The 27987-nt window shown below is 44.7% G+C and overlaps 2 protein-coding genes across 3 annotated transcripts in view; one reads left to right on the plus strand and one right to left on the minus strand.

Moving 5' to 3' along the window:
• On the plus strand, window positions 1–27141 carry NAT10 (N-acetyltransferase 10). The gene is made up of 29 exons (XM_075188305.1): window positions 1–105; window positions 1060–1181; window positions 9484–9575; window positions 9674–9845; window positions 11706–11828; window positions 12318–12379; window positions 13202–13316; window positions 13474–13581; window positions 14080–14213; window positions 15522–15615; window positions 16350–16448; window positions 16901–17037; window positions 17341–17465; window positions 17894–18044; window positions 18865–18961; window positions 19089–19205; window positions 19308–19409; window positions 19495–19569; window positions 20562–20678; window positions 20767–20900; window positions 20986–21034; window positions 21580–21676; window positions 22298–22408; window positions 22520–22692; window positions 22906–23025; window positions 24683–24781; window positions 24871–24944; window positions 25064–25147; window positions 25840–27141. The coding sequence occupies exons 2-29, from the start codon at window positions 1074–1076 to the stop codon at window positions 25937–25939; spliced, it is 3069 nt and encodes a 1022-aa protein (XP_075044406.1). The 5' UTR covers window positions 1–105; window positions 1060–1073; the 3' UTR covers window positions 25940–27141.
• ABTB2 (ankyrin repeat and BTB domain containing 2) overlaps window positions 27139–27987 on the minus strand; it is a 105582-nt gene continuing 104733 nt past the window's right edge. For both annotated transcript variants that reach the window (XM_075188307.1, XM_075188306.1), the window contains exon 17: window positions 27139–27734. In XM_075188307.1, coding sequence (XP_075044408.1) covers window positions 27537–27734 — 198 coding nt within the window. In that variant the 3' untranslated portion in view covers window positions 27139–27536. The remainder of the gene's footprint in view (window positions 27735–27987) is intronic.

Here is a 27987-nt window from a genome sequence, read left to right on the forward strand (position 1 = left end):
CACGCGCCTCTGGCTCGGAGGACCCCATGCTGGAGGAGTGTATAAGCCGGGTCCTTCCTTGCTGTGCCCATGCTGCATGTGTGTGAGCCTCTGCCTGACTGCGAGGTATGTACTGAGCTCCAGCCCTCAGTCCTTTATCTGTCCCATTTCCCTGAATGATTGTTTTTATAATGAGGTGATTTACATGTGCAGACATTTCACCATGTCTAGAGACACTTTGCAGCTGGGGGTGGTTAATCAGTGCATGTTGCATATGGAAACTGTCTATACAAACTCACACAACATCATTGCACCCCCAACATGTCCTGGTCACTCTATTACCCACCATGAAATCATAGAACACTGTAACTTCCAAAATGTCATGTTTATAATACAGTTCTCTTATACATTTTTTAAATATAGAACACTACAATTCCTAAGTACAGTGCAATTCTATCACATACTGTGTCAACATAGGACACAGCACTCATGTCATGATCATAATAGAATTTTATTACCCACCATTCAAACTTGGGACACTTCAACTCCCAACTTGTCTTGACCACAAAGTATGATTGTAATACAATTCTATTGCACTGTGTAAAGACATTGGACAGTACGCTTACTGAATATATGTGTTATGTGCAGGAAAAGTAAATGAATATGTTGTATGTCTAATATGCAGTCTTTGTGTTAAGATACATTATATTGGAACTTTTGAGTTAGTTTGACTTTAATTTTTTTTTTTAGTACATTTTAACGTCTAGAGCATGTACAATAAGGATGTGTACTGAGCAATGCATACAGCAAACAAAATCAAGTGAAACAGTACAGCACAATTGGTTAATTTACAATCCAGGGATGAATTGTTTGAGCAGCAAATTTCTAGATATCAGTTAACAGCCATCTGGTAATAAGATGTCATCATCATCATTTATTTATATAGCGCCAACATATTCTGTAGCGCTTTGTCATGTTTTGTAATTGATGTTGCAATATTTCTGGTAGAATACATTACAATCTGTGCATGTTATCACCATTTGTTATCGGGCTGTGAATACAACTCCTTTGTTCCCCCAGATTATTTGATCACAATGCAGCGGAAGAAGATTGATAACCGTATTCGGGTGCAGATTGAGAACGGAGTTGCTGAGAAATTCAGAAGTTTATTTGTCATTGTGGGAGATCATGGGAAAGATCAGGTAATTAGAAAACAAGTCCTAAGACAAGTCAGGAGCCAGTGGCATCCCTGGGGCGTGAAATAGAGGCAGCTATTTTGTGGGCTCTACCAATATTTATGAAAATTCTTCCTATTATTTTACCAGAAACCAGTGACATCACTCCGTAACCAGTGACATCACTCCATAACCAGTGATGTCACTGGCTCTTAGTGAATTGATTGGCTGCGTTCTCTTAAATACCTGTTCAGCTCTGCTTGTTGCTAGTCTGTGTGAATGGAATAGAAGTTATGTTGCTTTACAGTGCTGTAATCTAGTAGTTGGCAGAATATATTTGTGATATCGTCCTCCATCAGGTTTAGATATAGTTTTCTCCCATGATGGGGGCGTTTGCTATGACTTGGTTTTTGGGGAAGAAAGGTCACTATTTTTAGTAAATGGCAAATACCAGAATAGCCACTAGCGCTCTTAGAACTTTTAAACATAGCTACTTCCTGGCTGCTTACACTCACCTTACTTCAACCAGAGGTGAACATAGCACATGCAGGGGTGATATTCTGCGTTCAATAAGACAACAGTGTTACCCTGGATGTCCTCACGCTTTCTTAAAATTAACATCTCCAAAACTGAACTCATTGTCTTTCCCCCACCCAGATTCCCTTCCCACCATGACCTCTCCATTGTTGTTAACAACTCCACTATCTCCGCTGCCTGGGAGTCACTCTTGACTCCTCTCTCTCTTTTGCCCCCCACATCCAATCCCTCGCCCAAGCCTGTCGCTTCCAACTCCGTAACATTGCCCGCATCCATCCCTTCCTCTCTCAAGATGCCACCAAAACTATCATCCATGCTCTCATCATCTCCCGCCTCGACTACTGCAACCTCCTCCTAACTGGCCTCCCCTGCTCCCACCTCGCCCCCTCAGCTCTATACTCAATGCGGCTGCGAGACTTATCTTCCTCTCACGCCGCTCCTCCTCTGCCTCCCCTCTCTGTCTTGCCTTACACTGGCTCTCCTTCCCCTATAGAATCCTTTTCAAACTCCTTACCACCACTTACAGGGCTCTCTCCCAGTCTACTGCCCCTTATATCTCTAACCTCTTCTCCATTCACACTTCTGCACGCTCCCTGCGCTCAGCCAATGATCGCCGACTCTCCTCCACTCTGATCACCTCTTCCCACTCTAGAATCCAAGACTTCTCCCGCGCTGCCCCCCTTCACTGGAACGACCTCCCTCGCTCCATCCGTCTCTCACCCAACCTGTGCTCCTTCAAACGGGCACTTAAAACTCACCTGTTTCTTAAGGCCTACAAACCATCCACTTAACCTCTCATCTCTTCGGTTCTCCCCTTTGCGTCACTGGCTCCCTTCTGTGCCTGATTCTGTCCACCCTCTCTTAGGATGTAAGCTCGTATGAGCAGGGCCCTCTTTCCTCCTGTCTCCATACCTGTTCTTCCACGCCGTCTCTACTGTATTTCCCTGCCCGGAGTTTACGAAGTATTGGTATTTTATGTTTAATATTCTGTACTGTTTTGCCCTGTATGGTCTACTGTTTGTACTGTGTACGGCGCTGCGGAAACCATGTGGCGCCTTACAAATAAACGATAATAAATAATAATAATACCTTACACCTCATCCGTCGTAGTGAATGGATAATGAAGCTTTATGTAATATTTCTCTTTCATCCGGTCTGGGGGACACTGCTTTACCATGGGTTGTGGAGGGGAGCTTGGGAGTTGGCACCTAACTAGTTAACTTTAGTACTGCTGGCAAACCCCTCCCCTCTACAATCCCCCTGCCTCTTCCTGTCCAGTTTTTTTTAGGTGCCCTGGAGTTGGGGCAGTGTTTTAGTACTTAGGTAAATTTTATAGATTTACTTTATTTTATTTCCTTTTTTTAGGGTTTTTTCCTTCAACAGTGGCAGCGCTGGAGTGTGTTCTACTATAGAGAACATACTCACAGCTTCAGCAGCGCAGGCATCCGTTTGCCAGATGAGCGCCAGCGGCGCTCACTGGTATATATATATTTGCAAAGTCTAGAGGTGCCTGATTGAGGAGTGAACAAGGGTCTCACGGACCGCTGTCACTCCTCTAACCCCCCCCCCGATAACCGGCGCTGCCATTACAGGCAGAGAGTGCCGGTTATCGGCAGCGGACAAACGCCGGCGGCCATTTTATTTTTTTCTGACAGCCAGCGCTAGACGGAGACGGAGGAGGAGGAGAGGGGGCCATACCACGATTCCCCCCTCATACATAGGAGGGGAGCGCCGGGTAGCTATCGCTGCGGAGACCTCTGTCCTAGAGGTCTCCACTACTCTGCCACGCTTGGAGATTTTTTTTATCAGGCTCCATGTTTTTTTATTTCAATTTATGCTACAAATAGCTGCAAAGCAGCAGTTACTGAAGGGGGGGGGAGCTACAGAATAGAGTTCCCCCCACCTTCCTGAGAGAGATGGTCTTTCCCAGCCTTCTGGCGCCAAGAGAAGCCCGGGAAGAGGAACAGAACGCAGGGAGCAGGCACAGGACAAACTGCTGTTGAACTTCTCCCCTTCTGTGGCCGATTGGCTAAGTATCACCTTTATTACACACTTTCTAATATTTAATAACTGGGCCAGTAGGATTTACATTATAGTCTCCTACTGGTTTATATATATTGGTGGTATTAATTTTTTACAAGTACAACTTTTATAAAATATCTGTTGATTACTTGTTTTCATATCTGTTCCTCCACATTTATATACTTGCTCTCTCTATCTCTCTCTCTCCATTTTTCTCTGTGCTCAGCTAGAGTCATATTTTACTCTGTTTGGTGTACCTTCTTTTATAAGATGACAGATAAGGGAAAGGGCCCCATGGCTAAATACTTCACATGCTCAAAATGTCATGTAAAATTACCGTGTGGCCAGAAGGACCCTTTGGCGCTCTGCTCTGCATGCGAAGCAGGGGTTCCCACTGCGCATACCCATCAGCTTTCAGTCCCACCGACGGAGGAACCGGCCTGGGTGGCCTCCCTGACACAGTCGGTTTCCTCCTTAGCTCAGATGGTTTTCCAGTCTAATCAGTTGTTATCTACTGTAGCAACTTCGGTGGCTAGTAATGCTAACCCACAGTCAGACCTCCCGGCTTCCTCAGGTTCTAGTGCAGCGGGTTTGCCAGGACCTTCCTCATTGCAGCCTGACCCAGCCCCTGTTCTTACAGACCCGGCATGGTCTACGGCATTTTTAAAGGGCTTGAACAAGCTAAATCAGTTGCTTGATACCGCTAATACCCCGCCTGCTAAAAGAAGGAGACCTAGATCAGTAAATCCCCTTGTGGTCCTATCAGACTCTGAGGAGGGTTCTGAGGAAGAGGGGGAAATTTATTCAGATTCTGACCAATTACTCCAATTGCAACAGGAAGACTATCCCAAGAACCAATTTGTTAATGATTTGGTTTTAGCGGTTAGACAAGCGTTGGACCTCCCTGCACCGGAGGATCTTACCCCCAGAGACAGGAGCCTCTTTAAGAAGGATAAGAGAAAGGCCAGCCATTTTCCCCCTTCTGCTGAGCTTAGGGTTATTGCCGAAGGGGCATGGAAACAGCCTGAAAGAAGGTTTTCTATTCCTAGGAGATTCTCTTCCCTGTATCCCTTACAGGAAGAAGAGGTGGTTCGCTGGGAGACTATTCCCAAGGTAGATATCCCTATTGCCCGATTGGCAAAGCATACCTTACTCCCAGCTCCTGGTTCAGCGTCCCTTCCAGACGCCAATGAACGCAAAGTTGAATCCCAGCTAAAATCCATTTTTGCGGCTGCGGGTTCCTCTTTCAGACCTACGTTTGCCTCAGCTTGGGTGGCTAGAGCCATGGAAGTTTGGGCAGACCAACTGGCAGAAGCCTTACAGGACTCAGAACTTCTCCCCCTGGCCCTGCACTTGAAGGAGGCTTCCGGTTACCTATACGAGGCAGCCCAGAACTCAGCGGCGGTCTCCTCTTCCATTCAGGCGGCCTCTATTTCTGCAAGAAGAACGCTATGGCTGAAATCCTGGGAGGGTGATGCGGAATCAAAAAGGTCCGTTGAATCTATTCCTTTCTCTGCAGCAGGTTTGTTCGGACCGGAATTAGATACCCTTATTTCACAGGCAACGGGGGGCAAAAGCACTTCCTTGCCAGTATATTCGTACAGGAGCCGCAACTCTCGGGGCAGCTCTTTACGTCAGCCCTTTCGGGGGACCTCCTCTCATAGGGGACAGTCCTTTAGGGGCAGACAACCTAATTCTCGAGGCTCCTCCACTAGAGGGAGATCCTCGTTTGCATCTAGGCGCCAGGCCTCCAAAAACCAGGAGAAACCTGCGTCCTGACTGCCTCCCCGTTCCACAGGGGACACCAGTGGGGGGACGTCTGTCTCTATTTTGGGAACAGTGGGCAGAGTCTTCCCTGGATCCGGGAAATCATTTCAGAAGGATACAAGATAGACCTGTTGGGCCCGGCCCCGCAGCGTTACTTCCAGACTCCGCTCCCCCGGGATCCATCAAGAAGACAAGCTATACAGGATTGTGTCGCTTCCCTTCTGCTTCAGAGGGTCATCTGCAGAGTTCCAGATTGCCAGAAAGGGCGAGGGTTCTATTCCAACCTGTTCCTAGTCAAGAAGCCGGACGGCTCTTTTCGTCCCATACTAAACTTAAAAGGCCTCAATGTTCACTTAAGGGTGAACAGATTTCGGATGGAATCTCTGAGGTCAGTAATAAACGGCCTAGAAAAGGACCAGTATATGGCGTCCATAGATATAAAGGACGCATATCTCCACGTTCCCATTTGGATCCACCATCAGTCTCTTCTCAGATTCTCGGTGGGATCTTGTCACTACCAGTTTCGGGCCCTCCCCTTTGGCCTCTCAACGGCGCCAAGGGTCTTCACAAAAATTATGTCAATAATGGCAGCATGTCTTCACCTGCAGGGAGTTCAGGTCGTTCCTTATTTGGACGACCTACTCATCAAGGCTTCCTCCGAAGATTGTCTTCTTCATCATTTATCCCTCATCCGAGCGGTTCTCGAGGGCCACGGTTGGCTGATAAATTCAGCAAAATCCCAGATGGTTCGTGTCAGCGCATGGTTTTTCTGGGGCTCATCATGGACACCAGCAAACAGAGGGTGTTTCTCCCAGTAGATAAGATCAGCTCTATTCAGACTGTAACTTCTCAGGTTTTGTCTTCCCCAAGTCCCTCAATGCATTTATGCATGAGGCTACTCGGTAAGATGGTGGCCTCCTTCGAGACCATTCCCTTTGGTCGGGCCCATTCTCGATGTTTCCAGTGGGATCTACTGTCGAAGTGGTCGAGTTCACACCTACACCTGGAACGTCGGAGGATCTCCCTATCCCCGAGGGCGAGGGAATCTCTTCAGTGGTGGCTGGTTCAGGATCATCTGCAGGTAGGCAGATCCTTCGCTCCATGGTCGTGGATCATAGCCACGACGGACGCCAGCCTGAAAGGTTGGGGGGGCGGTAGTCCTCCACCTCCGACTTCAGGGACGCTGGTCGGTTCAGGAATCAGCTCTATCGATAAATGTATTAGAATTGAAGGCCATTCTATTGGCCCTCAAGGGAGCTCAGCCCCTTCTTCGGGGCCACCCGGTCAGAATTCAATCCAACAATGCCACGGCTGTTGCATATGTCAACAGGCAGGGAGGAACCAGGAGTGCAGCTGCCATGGATATCGCAGCTCAAATACTGTTTTGGGCGGCGTTAAACGTTCCGGCTATTTCTGCAGTCTTCATTCCAGGAATAGAAAACTGGGAGGCGGACTATCTAAGCCGAATTCAGATGATGCCGGGAGAGTGGTCATTCCACCCGGAAGTCTTCCAGTTCCTGGTTCAGAAGTGGGGCCTTCCGGACATAGATCTCATGGCCTCCAGACACAACAGGAAAGTTCAAAGGTTTTGCGCAAGGGCAAGGGATCCCTTAGCGGTAGCAGTGGATGTCATGACGATGTCATGGGAGTTCAGGATGGGATACCTATTTCCTCCAATTCCCATGCTTCCTCGCGTCCTCAAACGAGTAAGGCAGGGCGGTCTGCCGGTAATTCTAGTTGCTCCCTCTTGGCCGCGCCGAGTGTGGTACGCAGACATATTGTCAATGGCGGAAGGACCAGGGGTCCATCTTCCGCATCGAGACGACCTTCTTCTACAGGGTCCATTCCACCACCAGAGTTTACCTCAGCTCAGTTTAACGGCATGGCTGTTGAAGCCAACCTCTGGAGGTCTAGAGGTTTTTCTTCCAGCGTAGTTAACACTTTGATGTTGGCTAGGAAACCTGTTACATCTCGCATCTATCACAGGATCTGGAAGGCCTACATTAGGTGGTGCGAAAGCAGGACATGCCTTTCATCCGCTTTTCATATTCCTCGCTTATTAGCTTTTCTTCAAAAGGGCCTGGAAGCAGGTCTCAGATTAGGTTCCCTAAAGGTGCAGGTATCGCCACTTTCAGTATTCTTTCATATGAAATTAGCTGATTTGCCAGATATTAGAACTTTTTTTCAGAGAGTCTTGCACATACAGCCTCTTTATGTACCTCCTACAGCTCCGTGGGACCTCAACATGGTACTGGATATGCTCAAGGGGCCTCCATTTGAGCCCTTGAGAGAGACAGATTTAAAATGGTTGACCTTGAAGGTCCTCTTTCTTCTGGCTATCTCCTCTGCTCGTAGAGTTTCTGAATTAGGAGCCCTGTCATGTAGAGAACCTTATTTGGTTTTCCACGAGGACAGAGCGGTGTTAAGGACCCTTCCTTCCTTTGTCCCCAAAGTAGTGTCAGCTTTCCATCTTGACCAGGATATTGTAGTTCCGGTCTTTTCAGCTTCTTCCCATTCAGATAAAAAAATCTATGGAGAAGCTAGATGTTGTTAGGGCTCTACGTATATATGTCAAAAGAACTTCCCAGATTAGACGTACCGATTTCTCTTTTTGTCCTTTATGACGCTAATAAGAGAGGCTGGCCAGCCTCAAAACAATCCATCGCTAGATGGATTACGTCTACCATCAGACTAGCATATATAAAGGCTAGCCGTCCTGTGCCGGAGAGACTTACAGCCCATTCCACCAGATCGGTAGGGGCTTCGTGGGCAGCAAAGAATGGAGCTTCTGCAGACCAGCTTTGCAGGGCAGCCACCTGGTCCTCTGTCCATACCTTTGCAAAATTTTATCAGTTTAATGTTTTTGCATCAGCTGATGCAGATTTCGCTCGTAATGCTTTACGAGCGGGATTTTCAGAGTAGTCCCACCCTTAGGGGGCTGCTTTAGAACGTCCCCATGGTAAAGCAGTGTCCCCCAGACCGGATGAAAGAGAAAAAAGGATTTATGTACTTACGTTAAATCCGTTTCTCTGATTCCGTCTGGGGGACACTGCGATCCCTCCCTTCTGTGTGCTCTTGTTTGACTGTCCTTTTTATCCTTGGGCTTTGTTAAAACTAACTGGACAGGAAGAGGCAGGGGGATTGTAGAGGGGAGGGGTTTGCCAGCAGTACTAAAGTTAACTAGTTAGGTGCCAACTCCCAAGCTCCCCTCCACAACCCATGGTAAAGCAGTGTCCCCCAGACGGAATCAGAGAAACGGATTTAACGTAAGTACATAAATCCTCTTTTTCTCCTGTTCATCATGAATACAGATGTGTATAGTGTCCCGATTACTGCTCTGAAACTACAAGCCCCAGCATGCTTTACCAGCCGATAGCTAGCAGGGTATGCTGAGACCTACCAGCTATCGGGACCTACCTGGTTTACACTGTCATTTTGTTCAAACAAAAGATGACTGATTTATTGGTCTGAAGAGGACTTGAAACTCAATTTTACATGGCTCTGTTGGAGAGACAGGCGCAGAAACCTATGGTTTTATCAGTTCTGCGCTATTAGTATAGTCTCCTGGGCAACCTTTTGGTGGATTGATAAGTGACTTGCAGTCTGCTAGGCGCAAAGCGAGGGTTCAGATATAAGGGCACGGCTGTAATGTATCCGCAAGTTTGAAGAGCTTTCTAAATCACATCAGCTTTTCAGACAGCCAACTTGGGATATGTCTTTGGCCGGTTATGATGGAGAAGATAGGAAATAATTAGTTGTCCTTTACATGGAGGGACAAAAAAATAAACAAGTTGCAATTCCAGGATAGGAATGAGCACTGATATGTAATACCAGGGATAAACGATTACTTTCCTGTTGGAGCTTATAGTTCCCACTGATAACCGTCATTGATGCTGTTATTGCAGACACCGGTCTTTGAGAAGTGGCTGAGACGCACTGATTGCTGTATAGATTAGTCCCTCTTCTATCATTAAGTACAGTGTAATGTGCACTCTCTTCACAGGTGGTCATCCTACATCACATGCTCTCCAAAGCTGCCGTCAGGGCCCGTCCCTCCGTTCTTTGGTGTTATAAGAAGGAGCTGGGCTTTAGCAGGTAAGACGTCCTCTCCCGATCCCACTGGCACAGAATGGTACATATTCGGGATACAGCCACTGTGTGCCAGGGTCTGATCGCTGTTATTTGTCCTACAGTCACAGGAAGAAGAAAATGAGAAAATTACAGAAAAGAATAAAGAGTGGCTCCCTGAACATCAAGGAGGACGACCCCTTTGAGCTTTTTATCGCTGCCACCAACATCCGTTATTGCTACTATAACGAGACCCATAAAATCCTGGGGAACACGTACGGCATGTGCGTCTTGCAGGTGAGTGGGAACTGCTGTCATTCTTCATAATCATTAGCTTGGCAATGTGTCCACTAGATGGCACTATTTCTATGCCATAGACATGTCCAACCTGTTTTGTGAAACTACAAACCCCAGCATGCTCTGCCAGTTGATAGCCTGATAATTGCTGCAGGGTGTGCTGGGACATGTAGTTTCATCTGGAGAGCCACAGTTGTGTTTAGCAAAACAAGATAAGATTTATATGCACTCTAAGTCAGTGCCATAAAAGATTGTCTGTGCCAATTACCATACACCCATTTGTTTTCTGCATTTATTAATCTCTGTTTGATCAATGATATTTACCATTCAGTTATCGTAACCAGCGGCCATTTTGAGAATGACTATTGCGGCTTCCCCGCTCTATGATCCTGGGCAGCTTCGAGGGTTGATAGATATGAATACCTAAATTCAAGGTCGTGTCTTTAACGTAAAAATCCCTGACGCATAAAAATAACAAAACCTAATACAGAATAACTTTTATACTCCATTAAATCATACACTTCATTATTTAAGAGCAGAGGATTTTCACTGCTTCATTAAAGGCAAAAGTTCACTTGTTGGGTCCATTTAAAAGTTAATCCTTTTTGGACGAAATGGGTTCATTACTTTATGGGTCTGATTGGGCATTCTATTGGTAACCTAAAGGAACAAATATTTTTTTTTTATTTTTTTAAGTTTGTAAGCATTACAAAAGGGAAAAATATTGTTCCATGATTGTTCCCATAGTAATTTTCATGCACCTACCCAAATGTAACCTACAATTTGATCGGCTACTTATTCCTGGATACAGCGATATCAAAAATGTGTGCTACATTAAAGGACTGATGTGGTTTCAGATGCCAGAAATGTTTTTTCCTCCTGAAATCCTTAGGGTAGGAAGAAAGGGGTGACAGGACCAGGGGTGGACAGACACAAATTGAGGGAAGGGTGGATAGAGCGTTTTTTTTGACGTTTACACATTATTGCATGTATTGCTGCGTATTGCCTATATGAAATGCGTTCATGTCTCGCGGATTGGGTTGATGCAGTCTTGATCGTCAGGCAAAGGCATTGGGTGGGAAGCAGAGACCTATTAATGGATATATTGGTACTCGGCAGCTAGAGGGGTGGATTATGTCTGCCCCACCCTACATCGCCTGCCCCTCGTAAAGGCAGTAGTTTACTTCTCGCCAGGTTTCCATGGCATCACCAGGGGGTAAATGTATCAACTGTTGATTTCTTTCAACTCACCGCTATCTGTGGAGTTTGCAGTGAAAATTTAAAGAGGCAACGACTTAAAAGGCAAACCAGTGCTTTTAAAGCCAGTGCCGCTATAAATGTTCACTGCAAGCTCGCCGAATAGTGACGAGTTGAAAAAAAATCACCCCCCCCCCCCAGGAGTATTGTAATTTAAAAAAAAAAAAAAATCATACAAATGTAATACCAGGTGTGGCTCTGTGTATGACTGCAAGCATGGGACATTAGTACGGTGTCCCGGTCTTGTGCACCAGGTAAGGTGTCTGTGGCATTAAAGCTGCACTACCACCTAGGAAAATATTTTTCTAAGGTGACCCCCTCCCCCCGAGCTAGGAAACAATGGTTGCAAGAAGCAGCCACCTGGGCTATTGGGTTGGGCACCGTAAGAAAAATATTTTCCTAGGTGGTAGTGCAGCTTTAAGTATCCCTAACTTATATCCCTGTGTTTCAATATAAGTAACGTTGGATAATCTGTTCAGGACACTGGCCATCCATAAGAAGTATACATCATATTGCACTCTCTTGTGCATGTTTCTGTTGTGTTTATAGACTTAACCCATGTACAGATTTTTTTTTAGTATATGTCCTTTGCTCCTTTGTCAGGATTTTGAGGCCCTGACACCCAACTTGCTGGCGCGTACAGTGGAAACCGTGGAGGGTGGTGGAATTGTCGTTCTTCTCCTGCGCACTATGAGTTCCCTCAAGCAGCTGTACACTATGACCATGGTACGTTAGGAATGGGGTCTGTGCGGAGGAGGGCGTTCATTATTAGGGCCCATCAAAGGATGGGGCTGGAATAATCCTATAGTGTGAGAGACGTGTAATGGGTTGGTGCAAGAAGTGGGATTTGTATATTCTTGCTGTGATGTGGGGGTAGGAATGGACTTTACACCATGACTATAGTATAAGGGACATTAAACTTGATGGGCCTGTGACCATGACATAAGGAAGATGTTGCACATGATACACTAATATGGGGAGTAGGTCTTGGCTTTAGTTAATAGACAGAATAGGTTTCAGGGGGTGAGTTTGTAGAATCTGTTCATCAAAGATAGCCGATATCTGCTAGATGGAGACCGCTAAGTATCTTATCTCAATGCTGCAGTTCAGTACAAGATTATTATCCTTGATTTTAAATATAATCACGGTGCCCCGCCTGTAATTACATTTAGTCTCTGCTGTGATTTGAGTCCTGAATGTGTCTATCTGTCGCAGGATGTTCACTCGCGGTACAGAACGGAAGCGCATCAAGACGTGGTGGGACGTTTCAATGAAAGGTGCGTTCTTTTTATGTGCCGATTGGTCAAACTACTGCCCCAACTTGATGTTTCCATTTACCGTTCATATTCGGCTAATACATCACGCACCTTGTGTGTGAGAGAGAGGATGTCAAATACACTTAAGGTTACTGTACACGGGTAACAGTGTAATGTAGGTGTATTATGTCCATACTCAGGTTTCATAGGGTGGTGCGCCAACTGTAGTCGTAAGCCTGTGATGAAAATCTACAAACGTCAATGAGTGTTTTCCTTTCTGCCAATACCTTGGTCATAGCGGGATGAGGAGGTCCCTTACAGGCCTGTCTGCCATCAACTCATAGAGTGTGGGAATCTCCCAGCACTGAATACTTTAAATATGGCCAGAAACCGGTGGTGTGACTCTTTTATTAATATATAAAAAAAGGGTTTATTGGCTCCTATCACCTATTTCCTCCTGTGGATGGCTATTCATAATCTCTGCTGAATGCAGACTGAAGATTACACCAAAGATTTTTGGAGCATGGGTCCCCAGTGTTCCTTTGCTGTATGTAGCTGCTCAGACGATGGTAATACATTATATGTACCTATGGATGTCCATGGGTAATGTTCCTGCAGTGTTACCGATAAGATGATCAAATAGTAGAAAGTGTGGACAGAGAAGGAACGAACGGGAGCTTCCGGGGCAGTGTAAGTTGGTTTTGTAGGGATATTACCTATTTTGGGTGCAGAAAAAATGTTTGTACTACTGTTTTTTGTTTTTTTTTTAAACCAAACTGGGGCATTCTATGAATATTTCTACAAATGATAGTATCCGACGTATAGGTGTTTCTATTCCCACAGGTTCATTCTGTCCCTGACTTCCTGTACAAACTGCGTGGTGATCGATGACCAGCTGAATATACTGCCAATCTCCAGCCACATCGCCAACATAAATCCGGTACCACCAAAGATGCAGGTAGGTGGGCGCCTCGATCTCAGTGTGATTATTGTACTGCAGCTTGTGATTTGTGTGTGTGTGTGTGTGTGTGTGTGTGTAGTTAATCAATGCTGTATTTCTCTGCCGGAAACACCCTCTGTCCTCACCCGCTAATATCCATTGTTGTCCTTCGCAGGAGACTAATCTAACTCCCGAGGAGCAGGAATTACAGGAAGTGAAGCTTAGTCTGCAGGACACACAACCCGTAGGAGTGTTGGTGGAGAACTGCAAAACGTTGGACCAGGTAAATTGGGAAATTCTCTCCTGGGCTCGCTAGATCCCACATCTTCCATTGGGTGGGGGGTTAAATGTCATAAAACCGGATTACTAACCTAGCGAAGCCCTGCATAACATGGAGTGAGTGGTCAGGGGTATCTTATCGAGGCCAATATGGTGGTGGTGGGGGGGGGGTAAATAAAGCATTTTGAGTTTTAACGAGCTTCATGTGGATATAGCGGTGCTGCGGATCACTGCAAAGTTTGAATGAAAATACAGTGTTAGTAAATGATCCGTAGATCAGACGTGATTTCTGCACAGTGATCCTCATTGTCCCTAGTAGCTGTGTAATAAGCTTTAACAATATAGCTCTGTGGAGACATACATTTTTATTTTTTATAACGCAAGTATTTTTAGTATAATGTCATTATAAATAAACTCTATTTGGTGTATTTTTTATTTGCTTTGCACCTGTTATGTTAATGGCTTTTTTGTTTGTTTTTGTTTTGTCTCTCTCCCCCCATAGGCGAAGGCCTTGCTAAAATTTATTGAGGCTGTATCTGAGAAGACTCTTCGTAGCACAGTGGCCCTGACAGCAGCGCGAGGTCGTGGAAAATCGGCTGCCCTGGGGCTGGCGATCGCAGGCGCTGTGGCGTTTGGGTACAGTCTCTTCTGTTTATAGTGTGAAAATTGTTCAATCTGAGATAATTCAATCTCTTTTTTGGCACTTGTTTTCTTGACTTTTAAAATGTTGCTATTGGTGCCGCTTTTGGATGCATGGCTACAATTGATGCTGGGGGTGAACGCTGGTAATATAATTTGTGTAACAGGAAGTCTTGGTGACATCACTAGGGATTTCCAGCAGATGGCAGCACTGAGCCCGGGTTTGGTTAGCTGAATCGTCTATCCCAGTGGATCCCAAACTTTCTCAGTTCAAGGCACTCCATCATTTTTTCAAGGCACCCCCCAAGTCAAAAGAATTACCAAGTTGCCCCCGCCTTGCTTACCACCGGCCCTAGCCGTGGCACCCCAGTGAGACTGCCACGTCACCCCAGGGAGCCGCGGCACCCAGTTTGGGAACCACTGGTCTATCCCCAAGACATTACTGTTAGATCTATGCTGATGTGAGTTGACTTGTAACTACTATTGTAGTTATTGATAAATCCAATATTGTATTATAATATCATCACCATTTATTTATATAGCCCCACTAATTCCGCAGCGCAGAACTCACTCCCATCAGTCCCTGCCCCATTGGAGCTTACAGTCTAAATTCCCTAACACACACACAGACTAGGGTTAACTTGATTGCAGCCAATCAAGTGTGGGAGGAAACCGGAGCACCTGGAGGAAACCCACGCAAACACAGGGAGAACATACAAACTCCTCACAGATAAGGCCATGGTCGGGAATTGAACTCATGACCCCAGTGCTGTAAGGCAGAAGAGCTAACCACTGAGCCACTGTGCTGCCCAATAATATAGCATACTATTCGTAATAAAAATAGGAGAGACCTATTGAAGTCTCTGGGCCATATTCAATTGTTGGCGTTACCGCCACAATTAACGCGCCCCGCGCACTATTACCGTCATTACGATAATAGTAAATACCGGTATTACGGTACTTTTCTCGCTGAATTTCAGTTCGCGGCTCGGGGAGCTGCGAACTGAAATCCGGCTTACTATTACCGTAAAACCGGTAATAGTTTTTCCGCGGCGGAAACCGCGGACAATTGAATATGCCCCTCTGACTCCTAAATGTATGTCCTGATGAGGGAAAAATATTTTTGGGAAAACTAATGGATATATTTAGTTTTGGTTAGGCTTTTTTTGGGGGGGGTCTCTAGAACACCCTTTTGTCTTCGCTAAAAGGACATGTATTTTTTTTTTTGTGGTTTGTGTCTGTAATTACCTAGTTAATCGTAAAATTAATGGCATTAACCCCCATATTTGTCCTGCTTTCTTCCAGGTACTCTAATATCTTTGTGACCTCTCCCAGTCCTGATAACCTGCACACCCTGTTTGAGTTCATCTTTAAGGGGTTTGACTCCCTGCAGTACCAGGTGAGATTTTTCCCCAGTTCCTCTGTGGGGGCATTAGAGACCTGTAAAGAAATCATTGTTAATGTTTTCATGATCAGGTTGGGTAGTTCTGTTAGCATAAGACGTGATGTGTTAGGGCTGGAATGACACCAAATCTAAATTTATAAATTGATCAAGTAGATCACGGAGACCACGTTGTGGATCGCTGCAAGCTGCTGTTCTCTGTTTTCAGCCATTACGGGCCCCTCCCTCTTTATAGGTCTTACGGACAGGAAGTCCAAGGTGCATAGGTAAAAAATGTCTCATCTGTGATCATATCCATTCCAAATAATACGTTCAGCTCTGTAAAGCTCACGGTTCTTTAATATCTATATTTGTGATTGTTATTAGAAGCTCTTCCTTTTTTTTTTTTTTTTTTTTTTTTTGACAATAAGCCAACCCGGTTCTTTAAAATAACTGGCTTCCCCATTACAAGAAGACAACATGTCATTGTAGAAGAGAGTTCATAAGTTATGTGTTAGTAAGTGACCTCTCCGATACTTCTCTGTTGAGGTGTTAGGCTTTTCTCAGCATTCATAATATCTGTTAAAGAAAATTATATTTCAATAAAGTTAAGTATAACTTTTTAATAGTTGATTGTAGAATTAATATAATTATCTTCATTTTGAAAACGTCTAATGTATACGTTTTATTTAGAGGACACTAGAGGTCCACACTGCGCGTTTTCATTTTCTGCTGTTTGTCCCTTGTTGCAGGAGCACTTAGACTATGAGATTATTCAGTCTCTGAACCCCGAGTTTGAGAAAGCAGTTGTACGAGTGAATGTGTTCAAGGAGCACAGACAAACCATCCAGGTGAGAGAGTGTGTGAATCCCACACGCCTTACCGCCGACTCAAGGAGTCAATGTATCAGGTGGCCGATGGGATGAACCCCCCCCCCCCCCCCTCCCCTCTCCTGAATGTGCCCCAAATTCATACGCAATAGAGGACTGCAACATTGGAAGTATCACTTCATTTTATTACATTTCCAGAGACTTATTGTTGTCTACTGAATATTTTTCTAGCACTTAAATTAAATACAGATATTTTCACCAATCTCTGTATTTCGCTATTTATTAATTGCTGATGGAATAGCGCTCCCTATGGCCAAAATACCACCAATGACGGTAGATTATTTTACTCAGCGAAAACTTTGGACCAAAGAGTTTCTCAGACATGGGAGTACATGTGTTTTATGTCATTAGATGAGATTTAATGGAACAGTTTGTTACAATGTCCTTTGAACACTGTGCTTGTTCCTGAACAGTATATCCATCCCGGTGATGCGGTGAAGTTGGGGCAGGCTGAACTGGTGGTGATTGACGAAGCCGCGGCTATTCCTCTGCCTCTCGTGAAGAGTCTCATGGGCCCATATCTGGTGTTTATGGCATCCACCATCAATGGGTGAGTTCATGGAAGGGAGGTTAGTGGGGGGGCCCACCCGGAAGGAGGGTGGAATGGGGGTTGGTTGGGGCCCACCCGGAAGGAGGGTGGAATGGAGGTTGGTTGGGGCCCACCTGGAAGGAGGGTGGAATGGAGGGTGGTTGGGGCCCACCTGGAAGGAGGGTGGAATGGAGGGTGGTTGGGGCCCACCAGAAAGGAGGATGGAATGGGGGTTGGTTGGGGCCCACCCGGAAGGAGAGTGGAATGGAGGGTGGTTGGGGCCCACCCGGAAGGAGGTTGGCTGAAAGTTTGCTTATGTATTAGGTATGAGGGAACCGGCCGTTCTCTGTCTCTCAAACTGATCCAGCAGCTCCGGCAGCAGAGCGCCGACAGTCAGGTCTCTATAACGGCCGAAAACAAGTCCACCAGCACCCAGCGGCTGGCATCAGGTGTGTACGAGTGTAACAGATGGACGGGGCATCTTATAGCATTTTAGTGGGAAACTCCACTCTGACTTGTCGATAGTCAACTATGTTTATATTTGACCTTGTTGGTTTTTGTGTATCAATTTATTAGTGAATATTTTTTTTCAACCTTTATCTCCGTTATTGGTAAAAGCTTTAAATAGCGCTAAAATAGTTTACCTGTTGCCTACATACAGTAGAGGCAGCTAATTTGGGGCTGATTAAATATTCATGAGTTCAGCCTATGAAGTCACCAGGGCCTCTTCCTTGTGCGATTTAATTCCCGTGTGTGGTTAAAACTGGGTTCTTAATCGTGAAACGACATCCTCAAAAACCATTCCGCTCCACTTCTCTTCGTTCACTTATCTGATTGGAATCCGTTCTGAGCGCTCATTATCATATTTTTATTTCAGCCCGGACCCTTCATGAAGTTTCTCTGCAGGAATCTATACGTTACGCTCCAGGAGACCCTGTGGAGAAATGGCTGAACGAGCTGCTGTGCTTGGATTGTCTGAACATCAGCAGGATGATCTACGGGTGTCCTCTCCCGCAGACCTGCGACCTGTATCCTCCTCGTGCTGTGGGACATTCATCATAATGATGGTTCTAATTGTCTTATGTGTGTGTGGTCTGTAGCAGTGTAGACATCTGCCAACATGGGTCTAGTGAAGGCCACTGTGATAATCTTACTGTCGTTTTGTAAGTCCGATAATGTTCGTGCATTGATTTTTGCTCCGAACCCTTTTACAAGGAACTAAGCTGCAATATAGCCCAAGGCACAGAAGTTATCTGATGACGGGGGCACGCAACCTGTGTCTTTCCAGTTGCGTCTCTGTCTGGCCTGGAATGCTGTGACTTGTGGTTCCATAGCAGCTGCAGATCCTCCGGCTGCAAGAGTCTTGTATAGACGCATACGTGGAACTTCCTGATGCCCAGATTGTTTCCTGGAGTGTGGTATACTGAATAAAGCCTTAGATTGAGATTGGCATGCTGGGCGTCTGAAGCATCGTACATGGCGCAGGTTGCAATCTGGTATTTTATGCACAGCAGATTCACGTTTCTGTTAGCCAGATATGGCATTAACGGCTGTACATGTGGAGCAAACATATATCTGACGTATATGTAACAAGTTGGTTGAAGTGATGCTAAACGTCATTCAGAGTGTCTGTCTGTGTGCCTATGTCCTAGCTGACCATGGTGTAGTTCAGGGGTTTCTGATGGGAAAACAGGTTTGGCTCTTGGATTACGGATTCTGGTCTGAAGATTGTGACCTGAGCAGAACCCGTTAGTGAAGACTCTGAGATACCAGGAAGGTTTACAGTGTGTGGTACAAGGTAAAATTCAGTAGATTGTTCCACAAGATATCCTTAACCTTCAGCAACAGCTACTACGTAAACCGGGACACACTGTTCTGTTACCACAAAGCATCGGAATCGTTCCTGCAGAGACTAATGGCTCTCTACGTTGCGTCTCACTACAAGGTATGAACGTCATGGCTAATCTGTGCCAGAAACTCTGCATCCATCAGGAATGGAGACTGTGCTCATGGTATGTGGAGATCGCTCACTGTCTGACTACGGCCCTATTCGTGTCTTATCGTCCCTGCAGAATTCACCAAATGACCTCCAGCTGCTGTCTGATGCCCCAGCTCATCACATCTTCTGCCTTATTCCTCCAGTTCCTCCCACCCAGAATTCCCTGCCTGAAGTCCTGGCTGTGATCCAGGTACATGCTACGTAGTTATACAAACAGACCACGTAACGTGTCTTTTCTGTGTATCGCAATCAGTGACTCTCCTGCTGATGTTTTGCTGTTTCACAATCGTAGGTCTGTCTTGAAGGAGATATTTCACGTCAGTCAATCATGAGCAGTCTCTCCAGAGGGAAGAAAGCGTCCGGAGATCTCATTCCCTGGACAGTTTCAGAACAGGTCAGTGTTCCACCGGCGTTATGTTCTGGGACGTGGTTTGAACATGATCCACAGTTGATAACGTAAAATTCTTTCCTGTCTTCAGTTTCAAGATCCGGATTTTGGCAGTTTATCTGGAGGAAGGATTGTGAGAATCGCCGTCCACCCGGACTACCAAGGGGTAATGTCATATAGTGATCTAGTACCAACCCTTGACCCAGTACACTCACTATATACTTCCAGTTTATGCAACAGTTAATGGTTTCATTTCTCTCTCATTGCATTGTGGGACATGGCAGCAATCAGTAGAGGCCCTGCCACTAAGAGTGTAGACAGAAAGTAAAGTTGTCTCGTTTTTATAGTAACCTCATGTATATCTATATATCAATAGCATAAGTACGACTTTTAAGAGTGACTTATTTCTATGATGCCGCTGTATGAGCAGGGAACATCATATGCCAAGTTACAGGTTTTGGTCTGTAGATTTGCAGAAAAATATTGGCACTGTAATTGGTTGCATTGTTTGTTATTTCACAAAACATCTGCCCACCATTTACAACTAAGCATTACCATTGTCCTCTGGAAAAATGTGACAGTTGACAGTACACCTGCGCACCTGCTGGTTGCTCTGGAAACTAACAATTAGTGAACTCTCCCTGTGCACTTGCTGGGTGACCTGGAACATGTGACCTGCTGGGTGGTCTGGAAACTGTGACCGTTATTTGCAGCCACATATATATAGGCACGTCTGGCGAGGACCATGCCCAGCAATTTAACTTTGATAGAAGAAGTTATCCATATATTGTAGTGTATAAAGAATAGAATAGAATGTAAAGGAACTAAAGTATTTACTTTAGTTCCTTTACATTCTACCGAATATCAGTTCATCCAACAAAATAGCGAGGACACTTTTTTTAAAAGCTAGTTGGAAGTGCAGCCTCTCCATTTGATTGATGCTTCAATTGGAAATCTGAGGAGCGACAATGCAGTAAATAAGAAAAAAATAAGAAACTCCGTAGGTCTATGATTTACTTGTAGTCTCATAGGTAACAAATGAATGTTTCCCTGACACAAGACGCAAACATTTTTCTTTCCCCTCTTCCCCTTCCCATCTTTAGAGTTATTGTCTCTGGTATCTGTCTGACTATCGATGTATCCTCTTATCTATTGCAGATGGGTTACGGGAGCCGGGCTTTGCAATTGCTACAGATGTATTACGAGGGACATTTTTCCTCTCTGGAGGAGAATGCTACAAATGAGCCACAAGACATCACCCCAATAAGCAGCGAGGTCAGAATCCGGTTATAAAGATATCCCAGTTCTATTCTAGTTGTGATGTGAGAGTTTGTGACTTTGGTTATCTCCTGCCCCCCCTCAGGCCGTCAGCCTTCTGGAAGAAACGGTGACTCCTCGGAAAAACCTGCCCCCGCTCTTGCTCCGGCTCAGCGAGAGGCCAGCCGAGAAGTTGGATTATCTCGGAGTGTCCTATGGCTTAACTCCAAAACTACTAAAGTTAGTGGCCATCCTTTGAGATGGATCTATTACACTGAGACACCATTCTCATAAGAGCCGTGATCTAAACTGTTTTTCCTGGCAGGTTCTGGAAGAGATCTGGCTTTATTCCCGTGTACCTGCGGCAAACTCCGGTAAGTTTCTCTGATTGTACAACAGAAGTCGTATTTAGTCGTCGTCGTCCCCCCTTCTGTAAATATAAGTCATGTAAAAATTATTTTATCACTAGTTTCCTCCTATGCAGTCATATTCTAGCAGATATACTAATTTCTATATGTAAACAGTAATAATACTATACTACAGTTGTAGAAACCATTCGTGTGATTATATTATTTAAAACCAAACCACGAGTCCTAACTGAACTATTGATTTCAAAGTAAACCTCTAGATCTAATCCTGTTCTAATACTGGAATGGTACTAAATGTAGAGCTCTGCCAGTAGAATTATTAGAAACATTATAGAACTTGGTCTGGTCATGTAACAAGAATAGTTGTATACCATTGTGCTTAATATTTATGTTAGAATAAAAGACAAAATAAAGTAATATGGTTAGAGTGCGTTTGGGAACCTGTTGTGGCCACTGGTTGGTGTATACAGGACAACATTGCCTCTCTGCAGTCATCTAGAGTTAGGAGTGTTCGATGAGATGATTTCTAACCTCTCCCTGTCTTACCTCAGAATGACCTCACGGGGGAGCACTCTTGTATTATGCTGAAGAGTCTACAAGAGGACGCGGAATCTGAGCAGGAGCCGTGGCTGACAGCGTTTTGGAAAGGTGGGGAGTGGGCTATGACAAATATCTGGGTGGGGCCTGTTGGAGGAGGAGCTGAGCATTGTGGGGGTAAATAAACTTTGGGATAATTGCCAGTATTTGTTACATGGTGTATCCTGAGAAACACTGTAAGCCAGTTAGCAGTGTCAGTATGATGATTAAAGAGTTGTTTCATGCTGGTTCGCCATTGGGAGCACATGAGGCATGGTGGCTCAGTGGTTAGCACTTCTGCCTCGCAGTACTGGGGTCATGAGTTCAATTCCCGACCATGGCCTTATCTGTGTGGAGTTTGTATGTTTTCCCTGTGTTTGTGTGGGTTTCCTCTGGGTGCTCCGGTTTCCTCCCACACTCCAAAAACATACTGGTAGGTTAATTGGCTGCTATTAAATTGACCTTAGTCTCTCTGTTTGTGTGTGTGTGTGTGTGTGTGTGTGTGTGTGTGTGTATGTTAGGGGATTTCGTCTCTAAGCTCCACTGGGGCAGGGAACATGTGAATAAGTTCTCTGGACATTTGGGGCACTATATAAATAGTTGATGATGGAGGTAGATCAGACATTTATGGGGCAGAGACGCCATCACCTGTGTCCATTTCTCACTTTGTTTACCGTTTTTTTGTTTGTGTAGATTTCCGAAGACGTTTCCTGTCTCTTCTTTCGTACCAGTTCAGAAACTTTTCCCCCTCCGTGGCGCTGAATGTCCTGCAGAATAAAAACGTCAAGAAGGAATATGAGAGTTGTAAGTTTGAACGGAAGGTTCCTGCTCTGTGTACACTTCTCAGTATTGTGTCTTCTCTGCGAGACCTCTCTGACCGTCCTCCGTCCTGTTGTCTCTTCTCTCCCACATCAGTGATCACACGCTCAGAGTTGGGATCGTCCTTTACGCCCTATGACCTGAAGCGCTTGGAGATGTACTCTCGGAACATGGTGGATTATCACCTCATCATGGATCTTATTCCCTCTGTGGCTAAGAAGATGTTCCTGAAGCGTCTTGGAGGCCTGAACCTCTCCGCTGCCCAGTCTGTGAGTAACGCCGTGTTATGTTTCACTTATTTCCAGAGCCGGAAGTGTGTTGTGATTTAGAAAACATCCCATTTGGGTGAGATCCTGCCCAGTCATTGAGGCTCTGTCCTTTATATAAACCCGATTGTCTCTAAGGAAATGGAATTGGTTTTATTGACCTTACGATGCCTCAGTGTTTGTGGTTATGTCTTGACGTCTCCTCTTCTCCCCTAGGCTTTGCTTCTAGGCGTTGGGCTTCAGCACAAATCAATGGATCAGCTGGAGAAGGAGATTGAGTTGCCCAGCAGTCAGCTGATGGGGCTTTTCAACCGTGTTATACGCAAAATAGTCCAGGTACCTAAAGATGCCGAGTGTGTGCTTTGTATAGGGCCCTATAATGATCACATCTGTAATCTCAGGCTTCCCGTACTATTTCCAACAGTGTACACATTGATTTATGTTCATTTTATTTACAGTTTTATTGTCTTATTTGTGCATACTGTGATTCAACCAGATCACTGCTGTAAATACAGGAATATCTTTTGTAGCTTTGTTTTAAAGTTGTTTTTTTTTGTTTTTTTAATCCTTTATACTAATGTGGGGAAAAATTCATATCACACTGAAGAAACGAACAGTGAATATTGTTGCTGTACTGTCTCGTTGAATCAATCTACGTTATAAACCCTATGCTTTATAATCCTTTGTTATATTATCGTAACTTATAACTGCCTTGAGCTAATCACAAAAAGTAATTTGTGCAAAACTACAGCCCAAATGCACTTTTTATGATAGCGCCTGTCTTCTTTGGCACAAGGAAGCCAAGCACATGAACCTATGAGCCAAGATGGAATCGTCTTGTTACGGTGTGCGCCCGCTGGTGGGAGGAGTTCGGGGGGGGGATAGAGAGTGTTCCTAGCCATGTGCCACATAGGCGCCTCTTTACGCACTGAAGAGCAGAAATGAGATTTCATTTTGCAAGAGGGGATTATGTAAAAGAGATTAAGGTGTAAAAAGGGCAGATTTACAGGGGTGAAAGGTGTACCATATTTTATTTTTTTTTACTTTTTTTTTTTCTTCTTCCCTGAGAAATTTTCCACCACCTCTGAGGACCAAGAGATTGTGTCTGGTCCCCCTATACCTATAACGTGACACATTTTGCATCTTCGTGTGAAGTGCAAAGAGGGGCGCATGAAGAATCAATGTGGGTCTACAGGTTTTGCAGTTTGTAAAATGACCCCTTAGTACCGGCGGTGGTAGTCACTTCAGCGACTACAGTAAATCCGACATCAGTTTGTCTGATGGGAGAAGTGCGATTTTGAGCTGTCCTACCTGGAGGCGAGAACGACGGCTTGGAATCACTCTTGCCAACAATTCCGCCGAATGAACATGCCGGCGTGTGCAAATGACGTCAGGTTAAAGTGCGACCCAGACATTCTCGCTCTTAAGGTGGTCATTTATAGAAGTGCGTCGCCTCTGTAATGTACAGTAAACATTGTAGAGGCGGCGCTTCTTTAAATGACCACCTTAAGACCGAGAATGTCTGGGTCGCACTTTAACCTGACGTCATTTGCACACGCCGGCATGTTCATTCGGCGGAATTGTTGGCAAGAGTGATTCCAAGCTGTCGTTCTCGCCTCCAGGTAGGACAGCTCAAAATCGCACTTCTCCTATCGGTCAAACTGATGTCGGATTTACTATAGTAATTAATTCACTGACTTATTTTCCATTAGTGTTCTGCAGAACGTTGAGGTACAAAGAAGAGCATGGTTTGTCGGAGGCCTCGCTGAAGCATGTTCAAGGTGTAGGCCCAGTTTGGGACATTGTTCCAATTATCTTGGAACGTGGTGGAACCCTTGTGTCTTGTCCAAGTAGTAGTTATACTACTCCATCCCTTAAACATGTTTTCTCCAAAGGATGAATTGCTGCACCAATCAACGTGTAATTGTATATTTATCCCAGGATCTAGTTGTGTATTGCTTTCACAACACTTATCATTTACATCTCTCTCTAGTTATTTAACAGCATCCAGGAGAAGGCCGTGGAGGACGGGATGGTGGCCACAAAGGAGGTGGTGATGGAACCTACCTCCAAGTCTCTCCATGAGGATTTGGTGAGTTTTCTCCTCTGTCCATTGGAGATGACAGGACCTCCAGGGATGTTAATGGTCTTTACACACGTCCATGTCTTTCTTCTCACCAGGAAGAGGCAGCCAAGGAATTTCAGCAGAAACACCAAGAAGAAGTGGAGAAGTTAAAAGGGATCGATCTATCGCAGTGAGTGATGTCCTACATAGAAGATCTATGGGGATATCTGCAATGCCAGGGTGGGGTTATACAGCTTCTGTATCTGCCAGTTAGGTTTAATCTAAAGCAAGCTATTTCCTCTTCTCCAGATATGTTATCCGGGGCGAAGATGACGAGTGGAGTGAAGTCCTAAAGAACACTGGTCAGAACGCCTCTATTGTCAGTGTGAAGAGGTGAGTGTGTGTGTGTAGAGTAATCCCAGGAGTTAAGGTACACTTGGTAACGTGTTTACTCTAACCTTATAGTGAACCATATGTTTTGGTTGGTTTTTCTTCCTCATTAATTAGACGAGGTTCACGTACTTGTTGGCCATCGGTAAATAGCCTGGATGAGGAGTCCTGGCGTTTCTGTCCCATCATGCACTCTGAGAAAGCCTCAAACCAATCGTGTTCCCTCTGTTATGCAGTTTAATGTCTTCAGTAATCGGACTATACCTGCAACAAGACACTGGTTCCTTACTGTATACGGGTTCCCTGCGTACATTGAGTTACTAATTAGAGGCAGCGCCCTGGGTTGAGTTAATCGTCCATCCCTTATAGACTATCCTAAGATTTCAGCTGTGCCGACACTCTCCACCCCCAACGCAGATGATGGTTTCAGTTGGATGAAATGGCTTTTAGGCTCCATAATATTAACACGGAATAGATACCCCCCCCCCCCCCCCCCCCCCCCCCTCTTCCTTTTGATTAATTACTTTCAAGAACTTTTCCCTTTTTTAAATGTTCTTTTTTTAAGGTAACTCCTCGGAGAGGACAAGAGATCTGCACCTCCCTTGTCAATGGTTGATTTTAAAGGTTTGTTGTTCATAGGTTGACCTTACTAGACAATAGATGGTTTTAACAATCTTTTTTTTTTTTTTCTTTAGCGGTAAGAAACGAAAACTGGAGAAGCCAGAGAACAATGGGTTTAAGATGCAGCGAAAGCTCAAGAAAAACAAAGACAAGAAGCAGAAGTTTAGGAAGTGAGTGGCTGAGCGCGTGTTCCTGACGCACCCCGTGTCTTCAGTGCCGGGGGATGTTCTCAGGATGAGGGGTAATAAGATATTACAAGGGCAGCGATTGTTCATGAGAATGATGTATCGAACTGTACTTAGCGGACTGTTTACCTTTATTGTATATAATGAAAGGTTTAAGTGCATTGTTTATAAAGCCTCAACGGGTGAGAGCAGTGTATATATGTACAGAGCTGGCTATATACCATATGAACCACAGTATTTAGGATTATTCTGTTCCCTCTGGACATAGAATAGCATAAGCAGACGTATTCTTATGATGGTATTTTTTATTAATATGCAATTGCAATAGAACCCGCTGTGGCCCCCAAGAGAAGATCAGACACTTAGTATTTCCATATTCAGTTCCTTCGGGCATGGTGTGTGTATCAGACGTGTTTAGAACAATGCAAGAAAACTGCTGCGAAAGTAGTGCAGGCGGGGGGACCTTTCATCCCTATGCCGGTCTGCCTCTGCTGTTCACACAGACAGGAGCGCAAACTGCAGATCAAATTGTTGCACAGGTTGTATTTTCCACCGTTGTGTCCTGGCCACCTAAGGGATCAGTGATACTGGACCCTGTTTTCTTTCCAAACACAATGCATCGTGATAGCCACCAACACTCATCTGAACAAGACCCAAGTGATTGTGTTGTAGTGAGAATTACATGGAAGTAACGTAGCCGTTCATGGTTTCATTTACTACAGAAGATTTTCTTTTTTCCTTTTATTTTAGAGGGGGAATATTCTATAAATGAGGAGGAACGTACATGGTGCCTACGCTTTATGTTCAGTCAAGTCCCTGTGGCTTAGTTACCTGCACAATAAAATGTAATTTTCATAAGACATTATATAGAAGTCTAATTTTTTTTTTTCCATACTGAATTCGTATCCCCAAAAAAGTGGGTGCTGTCAGACATTTTTAATCCTTCTTTATTTTCCAATTTTTTTTTTTTTGTAAAAAAATAAAAACACAGGATATTTTTAAATCCTAAATAAACACTTTTAAATAATGTATGTGTAACAAGGACTAGCTAAACAGCCAAATTTATTTTTTGGGGGATTCCTCCACTTTTATAGAATATCTCCCTAACTGTGATCTGTTTTCTGTGTGAAAATTAAACTGGTATAAACATGCCAAACGTCATTAAAAATGTATTTCTTTGCTAACCAACAATCTCTAGATGTTTTTATTTTTTTTGCACAATGCAACACATAATTCAGAGATGAGATGTTCTTTAATCAGTCCGTATTACAATAGTCACCACTCAATAATTACATATCACTCGGGTAATCTATAAGGTGCAAATGACTGCCATTAAATGTGTCAATGTTTAACTGGGGCGGCAGCCTTGTTAGTTTTATACAAAATTGTGTCTCAGGCACTGGGTTTATCTACATATAATTACATACATATTAATACTCTCAAGACTCCTGATCTACGTCAACCTACGGCGTCTCATCCTAACTCTGTTATGATCCGTGTCCTCCTCCGATGTACATGGCTCTGCCCCTGTACACCCCTTCTCCAGGTCATCCTGTACACAAGCCTCAACGTACTCTGCTCCTTTGTCACACCCGGCATGAGATGTAAATGTCTTTGATCCGGTTGGTCAACGTGCTTTTCAAGTCCGTCAGGGTTTCCAGACCCTGCACTTTGCTGTTGCGTCCGTAGATCAGCTGTTTGTAGGATTCCTGCTCCAGGAGCGGCCGCATGTTTCGTAGGAAGAATCCCTCGCAGAATAGAGCCAGCTCCGGGGCGTTGTGGATCTGAATAACAGAACAAATAAGTCTTACTACTAGAGAGATAATGGGGCGATACAAGCAGTTGTAATATAGTCTCTAGTGAAGCAAAGATATAATACACAGAGCCCATGTAATTGTGATGTTGCCACTTCTGTTTTAGTAGATTAACAAGGATTTCATAAGAGTTCTGCATCCTGGGAATCCTCCAAGTCAGGGTTTCCCAAATCCAGTCCTCAGGGCTCCCTAACAGTGCAGGTTTTCCATATCTCCTTGCTGG

Source organism: Mixophyes fleayi, chromosome 10, assembly GCF_038048845.1.
Source record: "Mixophyes fleayi isolate aMixFle1 chromosome 10, aMixFle1.hap1, whole genome shotgun sequence".
Classification (NCBI taxonomy): Eukaryota; Metazoa; Chordata; class Amphibia; order Anura; family Limnodynastidae; genus Mixophyes; species Mixophyes fleayi.